Source organism: Anguilla anguilla, chromosome 14, assembly GCF_013347855.1.
Source record: "Anguilla anguilla isolate fAngAng1 chromosome 14, fAngAng1.pri, whole genome shotgun sequence".
NCBI classification, from domain to species: Eukaryota; Metazoa; Chordata; class Actinopteri; order Anguilliformes; family Anguillidae; genus Anguilla; species Anguilla anguilla.
In genome coordinates this window covers 30,462,820-30,479,582 of record NC_049214.1, presented here as the reverse complement: position 1 = coordinate 30,479,582, position 16,763 = coordinate 30,462,820, and the positions used below count along the sequence as shown (strand labels likewise).

The 16,763-nt window shown below is 47.2% G+C and overlaps 1 protein-coding gene across 2 annotated transcripts in view; it reads right to left on the bottom strand.

The window, feature by feature from the left end:
* The window catches only part of mapkap1 (MAPK associated protein 1), a 28,734-nt gene that overhangs the window by 10,562 nt on the left and 1,409 nt on the right, over positions 1–16,763 (bottom strand). Inside the window, exons 2-9 of one of the 2 annotated variants that reach the window (XM_035390557.1) lie at positions 14,996–15,031; positions 12,281–12,370; positions 11,510–11,658; positions 7,067–7,239; positions 6,739–6,915; positions 4,457–4,566; positions 738–845; positions 230–370 (exon numbers count right to left, since the gene is read on the bottom strand). In XM_035390557.1, the coding sequence (XP_035246448.1) occupies positions 230–370; positions 738–845; positions 4,457–4,566; positions 6,739–6,915; positions 7,067–7,239; positions 11,510–11,658; positions 12,281–12,370; positions 14,996–15,031 (984 nt within the window). The remainder of the gene's footprint in view (positions 1–229; positions 371–737; positions 846–4,456; positions 4,567–6,738; positions 6,916–7,066; positions 7,240–11,509; positions 11,659–12,280; positions 12,371–14,995; positions 15,032–16,763) is intronic. The other variant, XM_035390558.1, reaches the window with a different exon arrangement.

Below are 16,763 nucleotides of genomic sequence, written 5' to 3'. Positions count from 1 at the left end.
TTTAAAACCATTTTTAAAGCCTCTCTCAAGCCTCATTCTTTTTAAAAACCGCTACTGTCCTGGGCTGCTCAGCTTTAAATCTTGTGCTCATGTCTTGGTCACTGATCTGGCACACAGAGGAAGGCACTGACCGAGCCGGGCTCAGACAGAGGAAGGCACTGACCGAGCCGGGCTCAGACAGAGGAGGGCACTGACCGAGCTGGGCTCAGACAGAGAGGAAGGCACTGACCGAGCTGGATGTCGGTGGTGAAGCGAAGCTTGTGGATCATGCTGATCTTGAAGGATTTGTAGTGGTGGCTGCTCAGCATGTCCTGCACGGTGGTGATGTCGATGGGCGGGTCTTCCTCCGAGCTCTCCTCCCCCCTGGAGCCTGGGGGCAGGGAACAGAATGCTCAGTGACCGTGAATATCAGAACACCAGGACGCACAGAAATGCCTGACGGTGAGAAGAGGGCACCCAGCTCGTCTAGGCCTATCAGACGTCATCACAACTTTCAGTGGTCACATGATACAGAACATATTCCAATGTACTTCGTTTTATTTTACAATTTTATATTCCTGCTGAATGATATTTAACAATTAGTAAGAATAGGGCCTGATGTTTGATACATACAAAAGTATTATGCTACTGGAGGTGGCGCTGCCATCTTTAAGCACATGTACCTTTTTGAGATTGTCAGTCATATGAGATTGACGGGCTCGGTCGTGGGACAGGGCAGCGGCTTGCCGGTTACTCACTGTTCTCTCGGACCAGGCAGAACTCGAGCGTGTTCTGGCTCTCCAGCGTGCAGTCCAGGTCCACGGCCACGTTGGGTTCCGTCTGCCTCTCCAGCCGGTACTGAGGGCCTGACACACACAACCGCGAACGCGGTTACACACGGTCGCCTCCCACTAAACCGCACGCCCCGCACCTCTACAGAACACCCAGCACAGCGACGATCAGCTCAGTCAAGGCAAAAAAAAACAGTCCAGCTTGTGAGAGAGAGTGAGGTCTGAAATCTGATACTAAATGATTTATGTTGTCACACTGAATATTGTTGAGCACACCACAAAACAAAAAGAAATTGAAAAAATGTTTTTTTTTTTTTTTTTTTGCATTTTACTTGGACTGTTATGTTGGACTGTACTGTTGGGCCTCAATTCCATTTTAAAGAAGGGTACACATTCCTCTCACCGTAACGGTCCTTAGACTTGAACTGAATACGCACTGGACCTGTGCAGCATCATGACCTCTGCACCCTACACACGCGCTTTAAGGCTCAGCCCCTGCGCTACAACAGACCCGCCCGAAAGGGCGTCGCCAACAAGAGAAGAGAAGAACAAGGGGAAGCAGCGTTTCTGCGCTGCACCGCTAGCCTCCAGGGCGACGGCTCGAGCCTCGCCCCCGCCAGACACACGGCGGCTGCGGGATATCGAACGCTTTTCAGGGCTGATCAACGGCCGGGCGCGCCCGCCCCCCCCCCCTCGCCGCCCCTGCTCTTTCCACCAATCACCTTAATTGATATTTCGTTTTCCCGTCTGACACGGCTCTAATTGAATTAGAGCTAACGAGGGCTTAATGCGGGGTCAGCCGCAGGGCTGGAGGGGGGGGGGTGGGGGGTGAGCGAGTCGCCTCTCCCCGGCCTGCCTGAGGGGGGCGCTCCTGTCCTCGAAGCCCCATATCACCTTACCGAACCGAGGCCTGCCACACGCCTCTCACTTCATCTGAAAAGGCCTGAGATTACACACAGGAGTGTGTGACAGAGGGAGAGGCCGCACTGGGCTCACTGCATTTTATAATCTGAGCGTAATGTTTTTCAGTCAGACGCTGCTGTAATCTGGAGCTGTCTGAGAAAGGGGGGGGGGGGAGCAAAGAGAGACATACAGAAATGGATATAGTGAATGAGAAAGTGAATGTTTTATGTAACACACACACACTGAATATAAAGTAAATCTGTCTATCTAAATAGGGCAAAGACTTTAGGCCATCGTTACCCTTCTGAACAAACTGTTATCCTTAAATGTCAGCACAGCCCTACAAATCCTCCGTGGCAGCGGAAAAGAACGTTCCGCTAAAACCAGGGGCCGTTCCAGCACGGGCGCGTCGGGCTTCCTGTGAGACGGAGGAAGAGACGGAGAGACCACGCGCCGCGCCGGAGGACGAAGGAGGGACGGCGACGCCTCCCCGAATCCACCAGCGCGTTCAGCGGAGCACTGACCGACACGTACTGCACCCTGCTACTCAACTGTGCAAGCCATCACAGTTCACTTACTGGAGTAGCTCTGGAGTCTAATATGTGTGTGTGTGTGTGTGTGTGTGTGGGTGTTTGTACGTGCGCGTTCATGTGCGTTTAATAGGGCTTTCACAGACTTGTTTCATGGCTTTCCAGTGATGTTGAGGGAAAAAACCTGTATTTTTATTATTGTGGATTATTTTTATTTCCGCCTTGCTCTGCCTGAACACCCTGTCAGTCGGAACACAGCAAGGCAGCAGTACGGGCTCTTAGCCCTTTAAGAAGAGAATGACTGCGACTCTTTCTTTAAATAAGAGAGGAGAACATTGTTAGAAGCTTAGAATTTGAGCGGGACACTGTCAACCCTATCAAGCTTCTGTGAGAAAATACTATCAGACTCATTTTCCTGTAACAGACTTGTTCGGCTGACAGTACTCAACCTGAACTAGCTATATTCCGTAATCTTATTTAATTAACCCATTTGTGTACGTGGCGAGCAAAATTGAAAGCGATAAGAAGGGCACAAGAAAGAAAGCATGAGAGAGGGGGAGTGGGGTGGGAGGGGGAGAGAGAGAGGGAGAGGGGGAGGGAGAGAGGGAGAGAGCAAGAGAGTCCAACTACTCAAGAGTAAATAAATAATCAATACTCGTCTAAATGTAAATGAGGGAGAGGGCCGCTCGGGCGTTTCTATCAACCGGCCGGGTTTTTCCACCCTGCGTCTCTACCAAAGCAGCACTTAGCGCTTAGCGCTCACTCCACACCAGCAAATAAGTCATTCCCCACCGTCACCTGAGAGCAGGTGGGGCCAAGGCTAGGGCCAGACCGGGCATTTTCATACAGTTAGCCTTTTCTGACGAGCTCTTTCTTATGTGAACACTTCTTTTAGCTCCAAAATGTACAAAAGTTGTCCCCTTTTCTCCATGGATTATCTCTTATTCCACCTGGCTGTAAGCGTCTGGATAGACACAAAGGATATATGTTTAGGCACATTTTCCCCATCAAATATTTTCATTTGGGAAATGGTACCATGCAGAGTTGTTTCACCTCAAGGAAGAATGCCACTGATACAATTTTGATATTTTGTACAAGAGGCATGTGGTCTAGTACGATGGAGAAACTTAAGGTTTCAGCAGATATCGGTGGAGAAGAGATATCGAGAGATATACGAGCCAATTCCAGCCGGAGTAGGCCCCAAGGATGCAAGTATAATCACTATTAATACACAGATTTAATCTACACATTTATGAGCAAATGAATACAAAATAATATACAATACAGCCCTCTGTGTTCCTCATTTCAATGCATTCCCGCTGCTATAAACAGGTTTTAAATAAAAATCCCTCCAGCCTTTCCAGCGAAAATGAATATGGACGTTTGGAAAGAAGACAATTCTTTCTTTTCACGGGTAAATGGAAAACCAGGAGGAGTGCTAACCAAAGAGCAATACCCCTGCACATTTTTGGCATCATCACAAAAAGGGTCACTCCAAGAAAGGAGGTTATTAATAGCAGACGCATTACATAGCCAGTATACTCTAATAATCAAGCTAATAACCAAAATAATAATCAAGCTAATAACCAAAATAATAATCAAGCTAGTAACCAAACTAATAAGCTAATAATCAAGCCCAGTCAGCACAAGTTGGAATCTAGACATCTAGAGGGGGTGGAAATCTAGGTTTGAACAGACTACGTCAACCCCGATTTAGTTCCAAGTTTTACCCAGATATAGCCTGGCTAAGTCCCAGTCCTCTAGAATACTTTCACTTTTCGACCAAACGCAAGTAGGTTTTTGCTTGAACGACGGCTTTCCGCTGACTTTTTCACAACAGAAATGTTCGCTGGGAACCGCTGGGTTTTACCCAGCACTGTCCCTTCTCCAGAGATCTGGAGCCGCGACGGCCTGCAGATCACATCTAAATCCACGACCGTCCCCTTTGCACGTGGGACCCCTTTCTGCAGACTCCCCGTATTATGGAGAACTGATCTACCCCAGGAATCGCCTCCGTGAAAAACAGCATCAAAGCTGCCTGCTGGCAGACGTGCGAAGGGGAACTTTCGAGAACCTTGTCTCAGGTAACCGTGACTCCCCGCGGCTGTTTTGAGCGAACTGCGGCTGCCCCGTGCACAGCGTCGGCCTGTCCGAGAGCGGTCGTGGCTTGGTTTGCTGGGCATGACCGCTCAGGGTCTGTCCGTTACGCGTTCAGTAAGCAGTCATGGTGCGTTTGCGGGGCGTGGCGGGTACCTGAGCCCTTCTGGGAGCCCTTCCTCTTTTTGAGCGCTTTCTGCAGGATCTCCTTCATGGTCACCTTCATGCTGTCCACCGGGATGAGGGAGAAACCGTGGGCAGCGTTTCTATGGGGACGAGAGCAGGGCAGCATGGTCGTTACATCTCAGAACATCAGAACCCTCAAGCACTGGAGAACATTAGAACACTGGAGACCATCAAACATAATGGAGAACATTAGAACACTGGAGAACATCAAACATAATGGAGAACATTAGAACATCTGCAGACAAGAACAGGCTATTCAGCTGACCCTGGCATGCATTAAACTTAATCAGAAATTAAAAGAAGAAAAAGAAAATACAAAACCAAAAAACAGTAGCAAGTAGATATAATTAGAAAAGAAATAATAATAGCTACAAAATGATAATAATAAACAAGTGAGATGGTAAAGACAATAAGGAGATCAAGGATCAGTAAATAGAGTAACCAGGCCATCCCACTTGACTGTGAGGTGCTTTTTCCTGCCTCTGGTCAGGACATCCCAAAAACAAGAGTGTGTTTGCGTTTAGAGTCCTCAGTCAGGACACATTGCATTCCAGGGCACCGCCAGACAGGAACACTGCTGACGAGCCTTTCATACCACGCTGCACAGAGACCTCACAGAGGCTCCTCGCTTATGAAGTAATGCACGCCACACCCCGCTCTACACCATCACACGGCTCACAGATCTGCACAGCGATCAATCACATCCCTCTGCAATTTCCCTGCGCCGCGGGGAAATCCATCACCCCCGAGTCTGACTGTAAAAAGAGATGTGCCCCGTCTGCACTCCGCACAACTTCGCTCCTCTTATTAGCTCATTAAAGAAAGAAAGAAAGAAATAAATAAATCAGGAAATGTCGATATCCCGGTGTCATATCAGCACAGTGGTGTGTGGGAATCAGAAAAGCAGAAGGAAATCCACGCTGGGTGGCACTAGCAGGCTCCAGATTTGATCTGAGACCGTGGGGCTCATACATCCACCACAGTGCTGCTTTAACTGAATGAGCCACCCAGCAGCCCTCAGAGTTTCCATCTAATCCTCCCCACCCACACAAGCATGAGCAAGCGTCTACAGACATAAACAGACAGCATGCCAATACACACACACACACCTACATACACACAGACACACACATATGCACACGCACGTCCACACGTGCACACACACAGACACACACTCTGAGGCTGTCTCTACATGGCTGAGTCTCAGTGCCAGCGGTGCTGTAATGTGTTTCTGGCTGTGCTGTCAGTGTGCTGCAGGAGCCAGCAGACCCGTTAGCCCTGAGGGCCGGACCAGAATCCCCGGGGGCACCGCGCGACGTAGCGCAGCCGTGGGTACCGAACGCCAACCCGGCCTGGGCACGAGGAAGCCTCCTAAAGCCCCGTTAGCCATTACAATTAGACTAATTAAACAGAGCTGCACACAACCCCTCCGTATATAAAGGAGCTCAGCGAGCAGACCGCGCTACAGGCCGGGAGCTCGGGTAGGAATCCCCGCGGGAGCGACACGATCGCAGGCGTGTCCGGGACGCGGCTCAGAGCAAACAGCCAACAGCTTTACCCCCAGAGCTCCCCTGCAGGGGGATAAAGGGCTGCTCCACGCACACGGGCGTATGTGAGTGTGCAGGTGTCTGCATTCACGTGTAAGTGTATGCGCATATACTAGTCCACCAATGCTGACAGACTGGCGTCTCTGAGCCTCCACACCCTGGCAGAAGAGGGACGGACTGGCTGGGAAAACAGTGATGAGAAGTCCTGCCAGAACAGCGTGCGCCCTGGAGAACAGATCGCACGGCCAGACGCTGAAATATATAAATACACGCAAAGCTCGGGAGCTGTGTAAGCCAATAACCACAAACAAGATACCAAGACCCTATCAACAACAAGCACACACACACAAAGACATTCTCTCTCAAACACATATCCCCGAAGCTGGCTAAGGGAACCGCTGCCTGAATGGAAAGCCACCAGCCAGGCTCACTGTTGCAGAACCCTCTACAGATTCAGCAGAGCACAGGGTCCTCCAGAAAACATGCATTCATACAAAGAGACTGCTCTTACATTCATACAGAGAGACTACACTTACATTCATACAAAAAGACTACACTTTCATTCATACAAAGAGACTACACTTACATTCATACACAGAGACTACACTTACGTGAATTCAGAGAAACTGCATTTACATTTCTCCAAAGAGAGACTGCACGTGCACTCCCATAAAGACACCGCATTCGTACAGAGACTGCACTTACATTCTGACGAACTGCGACTGTTTGGAGGCCATGCCCGGGGAGGTGTACTTCTCCACCAGGGCCAGGGTGCCGAAGCTGAACTTGTGGAAGGGCTCGTTGGAGTCCAGCGGGGGGAAGTCGGTGTCCACCTCCCCATCATCCTCAGCAATGTGCAGGCAGTACGCACTGACGTTCTCACTGGGGGGGAGAGAAAGACAGGGGTCGGATGTTCATATAAAATATATTAACTTTGAACATTTCACATCCTGCTAAAATGTGAACTCTCACTGCATGAAATGTTATGAGTGGCAGTGGGGTAATGCGAAACGGGGACAGGCTCGGCGCTCACTTGAGTTTGGGCTCGCGGTTCTCACTGGTGTACTGCCAGCAGATGAGGCCGATGAGGTCGTGGACTCGGGCGGTAGCCATGGTGACCACCGTCATGGGGTGCAGCTTCTCCTGCCCCGTCTGCATCGAGAGGTAGACGTCGATTTTTCTGGTCGCGGTCGTGCCGATGTGGCCCTGCACGGGGGGGGGGAGCAGAGAGGGCGGGAGTCAGGCAGCAAGAGACATCAACAGCAACAGGAGATGGAGGTTTCATGGACTCCAAAATTAGTGGAGCCCCCCCACATGTCATGTGACAGATGGAGGGCTTTAAAAAAACAAACAAACAGGAGGAGAGATCAACACTGCCGTATGGAAATAAAAGATGAGGTCACAGACTATTCCGGAAAGGCCCACCAGCCAGGCATGAACATTGACCTAAATTACACAAGCACTCATTTCCCCTCCTTTTAAAATTTTTTTACATCACAAACAAATAGAAATCTAACAAAATAACTTCTTGAAAATGTATAGGTCAGGGTGCTTTTTTTTTTTACCTCTCCTTGCCCATTTTGAGCACTTTTGAATTCTTCCCTATTCCCATTCATGTGTTTGATGTTCTATAGAAATTCTACTGAACAATGCAGCAGTATATAAGCAAACCTTTCTAGAAACACAGTGTGCGGGAGTTTCTTTGATTTCTGTTTGCGCCTTATCCTTTAGTACCTGGAGGTGAAATCACCAGTTGAGTAAACATTCTGACCTTAATGTTTTTATTTTTTTAAATGGGATCAAAGGAACCACAGACAGAAGAAAGCAATTCATGTCCGAGCCAAAGCAAACATATTGCTTCTTTGCCAAGAAAAGTTTTTCTCGGCAAAGCAGACAGAAGATATAACCCTGGAAGAATTAAAGCTAAAAGGCTTTTCCACTCATTGTGTATCTGTGCTGCAGCAAAGAGAAGCAGGCCTGGAACTAAAGGTTTTAAAGCCACTAAGAAGGGAAAACACCCGGGGTGGGGGGGTGGGGGGGGAGAGGATCAGGAAAGTGGCGGACATTCTGGGCCAGCTTTCAGGTTCAAAACCGAGCCTCACAGGGAAAGAGGAGGTGTGGTCGATTTGTGCGATCAAAAGGGATCGAAAACCAAGACCGTCGGGCGGGCAAGCCAGTCACGCCTCGATCCGCGCAAATCGATTCCCGCTGCCGAAGCGCGGCCTAACGCTCGGGGAGAACCTCCACATCGCACTTCCCCCCGAGGAGAGAGTGGACCCTAACGGTGTGCCACCCGAGCGCTCCCACAACCGCACACTTACAGGTACCTGGAAACCCTCCCAGATCTGCGTGCGCGCGCTCATTAGGAGACACGCAGATATGCTGATGATGCTGAGTTTAATCTCCAAGCTCCACACCAGCTTCCCCGAGTTTCCTGCAGGCACATCTTTCATCATTTTCAGTCAGGGCAGCAATCTCCCCGTATCACAGAGGGGCACGGCAATATACACCAGCCACTTCACCGCTTCCAGCTACGCTAACTTAATGCATTCCAACATTTACAAACAAATAGCTTTCTGCTGTTTTCTGCTGCTGCTGCTCCCTGGCAGGCCCGATCTGCACGCACTTCCATAGATCATACATCACTGGGTGTGCGCAAATACACACAGGAGTTGTGCAGCCGAACCGTGTGCCGGGCGCTATATTAAAATACTGCGAGCCAGAGCTGTGAAGTTTGTTTGTGGGAGGTTGCAAGCTCAAAGCCACTCGTGGGGTAATGCGTTTAGTGAACCTCCCCTTTAACTGACCGAGTAAAGATGTGCGATTCTGTAAGCACGCAGGGCTCATCTGTAACAGCCGAGCTCCATAAGTTACCCCGTGAGGAGGCCGTCTGGTCTGCTCCGCATGCGCGTGATGTAATGAAAGTGAGCACTGAGGGCGGCTGCGTTGCTAACGCCGGTCAGAGTGAGAAACTGTCCTCCCACTAACCAGGCAAACGCAGGGAGCGCAGGGGGCGGCAGAGCCCCCTCCTGCTATTCTGCTGCCCGCTCTCGGCTGGTGGGTCCTGTGGGTGTGTGTGTGCGTGCATAACAGCATGTGTGCAAGTATGTACAAGTGAATGAGTGCGTGTGTGTAATGGTGTATGTGTATGTGCTGGGGGGCGGGTAGGGGTTTCATATGTGTGTGCATAGCACACTTGTATGTGTGTGTGTATTCACAAGTGTATGTGTGTGAGAGACACCACATATGTATTTTTGCACCTGGAAAGAAAAGACTAGGCTGTTTAATCATACTATTACAGGCCGTTCAGGATTGCGCACACAAACCTGTGATAAGAACTGCACTGTCATATCGATTTACTGCGTTAAGCAAGAGATGGCTCCCTCCGCTCACTAATTTAACCAAGAAAAAAATCTTTTCACCATAATCTATTCTGAGCAACCATTAGTGCTCAACTTTTAGCCCCCATTAGCAGAAATGGCAAGAGTGCAGTTCTTAAATCCTTTTCCACAGAAAATGGATCTTAATTTAAAAGTTGTTTCGCTTTATTACAGCCATTGACTGTTCTTATTAATACATGCTCTTTTGGACTCATTACCTAGACTGAGCTATTAAAAGCTTACTTTAATGTGAATTACAGCCTCCTAATACTCTCCAGTTAATTACTATGGGAACCGGCTGCAGTTTTAATTCAGCGCCGAGCAATTAATGAAGGTATCGGAGAAGCGAAACCAAAATGAGATCTTACTCACGGTCAGCAGATCGTTTAGCGTGGGTTTTAACCTTTGCGGAAAGAAAATAATTCTGGACGTGCGTCAGAACTTAAGTGCGTTATGAGTCACGTTCTTTACCTAGCAGTTCTTCTCTCTCTCTCTTTTCTCCCCATATGTCCAATCTCTCGGATCTAATCGCTGTCAGAGAAATGTACGCCTTTTCACATTTTTAAGCCCTGTGCCTTTCAAAGCTTAAACTCTGGTGTAGTGGTCAAACAAAGGTTCTTGTCTGACAATAGTTGATCGTGCAAAGGGAATAGTTTGAGGGTAGGCACCACTGTACCTGGAGGCCTCTACTGAGGTTTCGGGGGAAGGACCTGATTACCGCCCCTTCGCCCGCCACTCACGGCACACCCGGCCCAACCGCCTGCAGCCGAATCACCGAATGAACAGCCGCCAGGCGAGCAACCCCGACCTTCACCCGAGCAGCCACTGGTTAGCCCCTCTCACACGGCAGACGGTAACCACTGACTGTGTCCCTCCTCGCCTGTCCGTTTCACACCGCTTCTGCTTTAACCACACACTGCACGTTCTCTAGGTACGGCCAGTCTTTCATAACTCTGCAGCTAATAAAGCTGGTACAGAGCCCCACGTGCCTAAAACATAATGCTATACAGGCAAAAGGGAACGAGAAGCAGGTTTTTTTCCGCTGCTCCCGACTACATTTTTTTTTTGTAGATGGAAGGTTTTTCCGCAAGAAAACAGATGATATGTAAGGAGTGAGCACTGCGAAGGCTGTATCACTCATAAATGCATCTAAAAAATGGAAGCAAAGAATATGATGTGCAAGCAGAGGGGAAAAAACAATGTCTCTTCCTTTTTTTTTCTTTTTTTTTTTTACTTGACATGGAATCAGTCCCTAAAGAGCTTGTACTCAAGAGTTCATTGACAGAAACGCAATTCGCTGCAAATCGCACGATAGCCGCTAAATCCGATGTGGCGGATCGCGAGGACAAAGAGAGCGGTGCGAGCGCAACGGCGGCGGCTTGACCTTTACGCTATCCGGAAAATTCCCTTTAAAAGGCGGAGTAACGCATGGTGACATTTACTCAGCGTGCCGTTACTGCAGTGTGCTCTCTCTCTCCTCTCTCTCATCTCTCTCTCTCTCTCTCCTGTCTTCCTTCCATCTCTCTCTCTCTCGCTCTCTCGTGTTGGTGAAAGAGGAGACATTTCGCGACCATGCAGCGGTTAGCCTGGTTCCCAAGTCATCCAGCGAGTGGGCATTCCCATTGTAACATCAAAGCAGGTCAGCTCTGATTGGGTTTCCACTGAGACTACACCATAAACTTCAGTTATGCTCATTGCCTCCTAATTTGCACTAGAAATCACGCTTGCACTTACCCTGAAATCTGCCATTCCAGCGACTCTCTCTCAGACTTGGGCCGGTACACACAATGCGTCTCAACGTAGGAGTGCTGTTCTAGGATCAGTTTCACCCTGTTCGTACCCTAATCCTATCCATTATGAGCTCAAAGACAAAACTGATCCTAGGTCAGCACTCATTGTGATCACGTGGCCCAGAGCTCTGCATTCCCATTTCCGTCAGTTCGAGCACACCCGTTTTGGCGGGATGCTAACTGGCTGAATCTTGCCACTGAAAATGAATATAAATGAATCCAAGGCCCCGTGCGGGAAGGACGGGGTGTCCAGGGAGGGGCAGTAGGTATCGGCCCAGGGTCGTGCAGGGTCCTGGGAGCACCCACCTTGCCGTCGAATTTGGAGTACTCATTGAAAGGGTTGTTGAGCTGCTGGGGGCACTGCTCCAGCCTCAGGGAGAGGGTAGACTGCCGCCCCGCGGTCCGAGGACGGTCCCGGAAATCCTTCTTCTCAAACAGGGAGCCCATGTCTTCCGCTGCCACGGGGAAGGGGGGGATTGGGTTAAAAACAGCCCGAACAGGACCATGCTGGACTGGAGCAACCACACCAAGGCTCCAATTTTACATGTGCACAAGTAAGTATGAGTTACAGTTGCTTATGTTAAGAACACAAACATTAACCGAAATGCACTCTCCTTGAATCATATCTGAAATTCCAGTGGCAGCAATTATGAAATACAAAATGAAGTCATTATATAAAGCCTGTATCAAGAACTCACAGATTAGATCAGCTCAGTCTTTTGCCCTGGACAGCAATTTCCATTGGTTTTGAGTCAGTCTGACATCACATTGTAGCCACGCCCATTACAGGGTCTATGAAGACTCACTCTCCCATCACAAGTATCTAGTTTAAAACTGCCAAGTCAGGCTTCGGCTGATGAGCCATTTCAGCCTAACAAATATTTAACAATTTCAAGCATAAAGCATATATTTTCCTATTAAGGGTCTTGTGACAATCTGTGTAAAATGTGAGGCAGAAAAACAAACTACAAGCGGTGTAAATGGTGGAAATGTGCTGACCGCATTCGACTGAGTGTATTTTCCGGCTGTAGAAAAGTGAGACTCCCCTTCCTGGGAGGGCAGATGAAACAGGCCTACCTGACTGTGAAGAGCTCCTCTCCTTCCACTGCACGTTTTTGCATTTTATCTGATTCTGACGTTCCTTCCTCAGTCTTTCCAGCTTTTGAGCTTTAAGAGGAAGAGAAAAAAAAAAGTAAAACACAAAATGTCTTCAAAGTCAATCATTACAATTCTTAACACATCAATTTAACCGTTTTTCTAAACCAGATCTGAATAAAAATAGAGGCTCAGTTCTTCTTTTTATAATGTAACTCATGAAAGTCTAATGAAAATGTGATTTCCGCTTGAAAGAGTGGATGCAGTGCTCCTCCTCCTCCTCCTCCTCTTCCTCACATGCGCAGTGATTCTCCGCTCCGCGGAGACGACCTGAAACACTTTCAAGTTGCTACCGCAAAAAATAACCCCTCAGGCCAAAGCACAGGAACTTCTTCACTTCATTTCTTCCCTTTTATTTTCAAACAGTAAAAGTCAGCAGTTAACGTCTGGGGGAAAAACATCCGTCAGGCTGCTGAATGCTTATTCATAACTGATATTAAAGTGGTAAAGCTTTCAGGACATCATCAGAGTAATACGGCACAGGACGGAATATTAAAAGTGAACTTCAAGGTTAAGTGTATGATTTTGTATGTAGAAATCATTGTTAGTGATGTTGAAAAAAATCATACAAGGGAGTCTAATTTTTAACAATGAAAATGCTTTTATAGATAAACTTTTATAGATAAACTTCTCTGCTCACTGCTCACTGAAATCTCTCAGTCCAGACATTTCTAACTCTACCTCAGCATGCTTTCAAAATTGCTGAAATGCAGTTTTTTTTCTGCATTTGACTTTCCCTCATTCCCCCCCCCCTCACCCCCCACAAAAAAAGTTTCCTTAGAATTTGCCATATTTCAAAATACACTACACTACTGCACACTAGCTGCAGTGTATCTAGCATTCATTCACCATCACTCTGTCCTGGGTGCCCCAGAGAGACAGACTCATTTAGAAGCTCAATAAATGTTCTTATTTCTCCTTTATGGGCTGCTCTGTCCCATATTTACGACTGTCTGTTGCCATTTTGAAGGTCCTTCATTTTTCTACTGCCCCCTGCAGGCATATTTTCATAAACACAAGTACACAATCAAAAGGACACGCTGATGGTGAGAGGACTGTAAAAGCCCTGACATTTAATGTACTGGTGATCAAAATGGAAGCAAAAGATACAATACATGTATCCCACATGAGAAAAAACCTAACCAAATACAGTTAGTGATTATTATTCACTCATTTTAGGCAATAGTCTCCCTTCGCAGAACAAACAATTAAAAAAAAAACTGTCAGTGTACATCTCCATTAAGAAATGTCTCTTTTTAAACAATACGCAAGCCCCTTATCAAAACCTGACAAACAGTGGTACAACCGGTCAGTGACAAAATGGAATTGTTTTCTGATGATACTGCTAATAAAGAGCTGTCATAATGTGCTGAGATACCACCTGCCATAGTGTAAACAGGAACAGAGAGTAAAACAACTCTGGGCATCATTCACACGCTAGCATTTAACTGCTGCTTTTGTGTAGGACACGCATCATGCAGCACAAAACCAGAAATATTCTAAAATGAATAAGCAGTCTTCTAGAGGATATACAATTATTTCCGTACTGCTGCGTATATCTCGGATATTTACTGGCATATTTTCCCATAAAAAATCTCAAACCTTAGCTACTTCACGTCGTTTCACTGTAAATGGAAGGCATTTTTTGTTTTGGTTGACTAAAAACACCAAGGAAACATCGCTGCTATGTTTTGTAGTTTAAGATAAAAATGCTGACATTATGGGCGTTTGATAATTTCATAACTCATTGTGCACCAGAGTGGGAGGACATCTGCCACGACACTGATTTCGAAAAATAGAGCCCAGTATCTCAGGGTGATGGTAGGTTGGCAATGCATTGGCAGTAATTGGCAATAAGGTTGCCTCTATTGGAGAAAACGGGAGTGCGTGGCACACTGCTGCTATGTGTTGTTCTCAGATAAATAAGCTGATATTCAGTCACAGGTTGGTAGCATGTTGACAGTAGGTCGGGTGTGTGATTGCCACTATTGAGCAGAATGGATGAAAAGTGAGGACATTGCACAATGCTGCTATGTTTCACACTCTGAAGCAAATACATGCATTGACATTAAGCAACAGGTTGGCAGTATGTTGGCATAAGGCTGGCATAATGTTGCTACAATTAATCAAATTGGGCAATTGGCTAGGACAATGCGCACTATACACAGACATCAAGTCACAGGTTGGCAGTAAGTTGGCAATGGGATTGGTAGCTTGGGAATGGACTGGCAGCAGGTTGGCCCTATTGGGTAGAGTGGGTGGTAGCTTTGGAATGGACAGGCAGCAGGTTGGCCCTATTGGGTAGAGTGGGTGGTAGCTTGGGAATGGACAGGCAGCAGGTAGGCCCTATTGGGTAGAGTGGGTGGTAGCTTGGGAATGGACTGGCAGCAGGTTGGCCCTATTGGGTAGAGTGGGTGGTAGCTTGGGAATAGACAGGCAGCAGGTTGGCCCTATTGGGTAGAGTGGGTGGTAGCTTGGGAATGGACAGGCAGCAGGTTGGCCCTATTGGGTAGAGTGGGTGGTAGCTTGGGAATGGACAGGCAGCAGGTTGGCTCTGTTGGGTAGAGTGGGTAACGGGCGAGGGCAGTGAACATGGCTGTGGCCGTGCGGCTCTCCCTGTCTCACCACAATGCTTACCGGCTGCCCCGGGCCTCTCACGTCTGCCTGGGTTCCCTGGAGAGACAGCCTCATTGGAGCATCTTTTTATTTTGTTTTCTCTGGGCAAGAAAACTGGCACAAGCCCCACCAACAACATGGCACCCAAAAACAGAACTGGGGAGGGGGGGAGCCCAAAGTTCCAGGCCCTGGGGCAGCCTTTGGACTCCCCCACCCTCATCACCTTACCCCCACCTCCTTCACGTTTCCCAGGAAAAACTAACAGCACCGCCCAGCACCAACCCTACAGAGGAGTGCCAGGCCATTCAGGGTTCCATGCCCATGGCTGCACCAGAAAATACAGCAGTCTGATGCCCAGGAACCTGGAAGACCTTAAGACACCTGAAAGGTGACCACACCCCCCTGCAAGGAAAGACTGGCAAATGCCTCACCCCCTTCCACTCATAAACACAACTAGTTACCAGCTAAAGGTGCCTTATTTAATGAGTTTCGCTGCCATTTTGTGTAAGAGGATGGTTGTTGTCGTATAGGTGCAGGTGAAATGAGGAGCCAAAATGGTGGGCTGAACAGCTTTTCATGCAGTTTTTCCTCATATTCTGAAAGTCTTCAGCATGAACCCTTTGGTTTTCTTTTCCAAAGACGTTCAACAACAATCAATAAAATTTGGTGCATTTATTTTGCACTTTCTGATAGATTTCTTACACTATTCACTAAAACCAGAGTGGTAAATTTAATTTGCTTTTATCTTCCTCTCAGCGTCCTCTGCACAGTCTAACTGCAATGTGTTTGTCCATTGGTTATTCATTGGGCATACCCAACAAATTTAATCAAAAGCTACCTTTCTCCCTTACAAAACATTGGCAACTGCCAAAACTGGCAGTAGCTAATTCAAAGTAAAACACATCACTGTTAGAGTGAATGTCCACTGAGCATTCAGAAACACAGAATCTAAAATCATCTGCAAAGACTAGCCTAATGTGTTCCATTACTAATGAATTTCAAACAAGGCAGCCTTTCACCAAACACATGTTCCTTTTAACTGAACTTGACACTTTTTGTTTCAGCAATTTATTTGCTTTTCTAAACACCACTGATGCAATTTTCCTCTGTAGTAATTAAAACATTTATTCTGAAATGTTTTAATTGTTAACCCTTTTTTTACCATTTAATCCCCAGGGTCATTTCTATGAGTGAAAGGGTTAACTAAAAAAGAAAGAAAAATTGGCACAAATTACCATCAAAAAAAAAAAAAAAAAAAACAGAACTAATCAACCGCTTTGCAGCAAACGTGCAAATCAAGGCATCATTTCCATTTGCATGTAAATCAAGCCCAAAGCAGCCTCTTGATTGCAATGGCATCCAACTGAAACAGCTGCGCCAATCTCCCACACATGACCCCCGCTGAAACACTGCCCTACATACATCCAAAAGCACTCTCCTGTATACCAACAGGTTTACAAGTGTTCATTACATTTCAGAAATAAAATCAGCTATATTCAAACAGGCACAAAGCAGACAACAGAGAACAGTAAGCTATGTAAAATTATCTACAGGAAAGCATAGCTGATTTAAAAAAAGAAGCAGAAGAATTAAGAAATAAGAAGGATACCTAAGGTCTCCATTCAATCACCATACAATGTGTTTTGTCCTTAAATTTGTCCAGTTGAACTTAAAGGAATATTGTAGCCCTGTCTGCAGAAAATAACACACACAGAGCACAATACAAGCAGTACCCTGCTCGACAACAGTGCTGCTATTACGATGACAAATCGCACATAATGAAATAGGC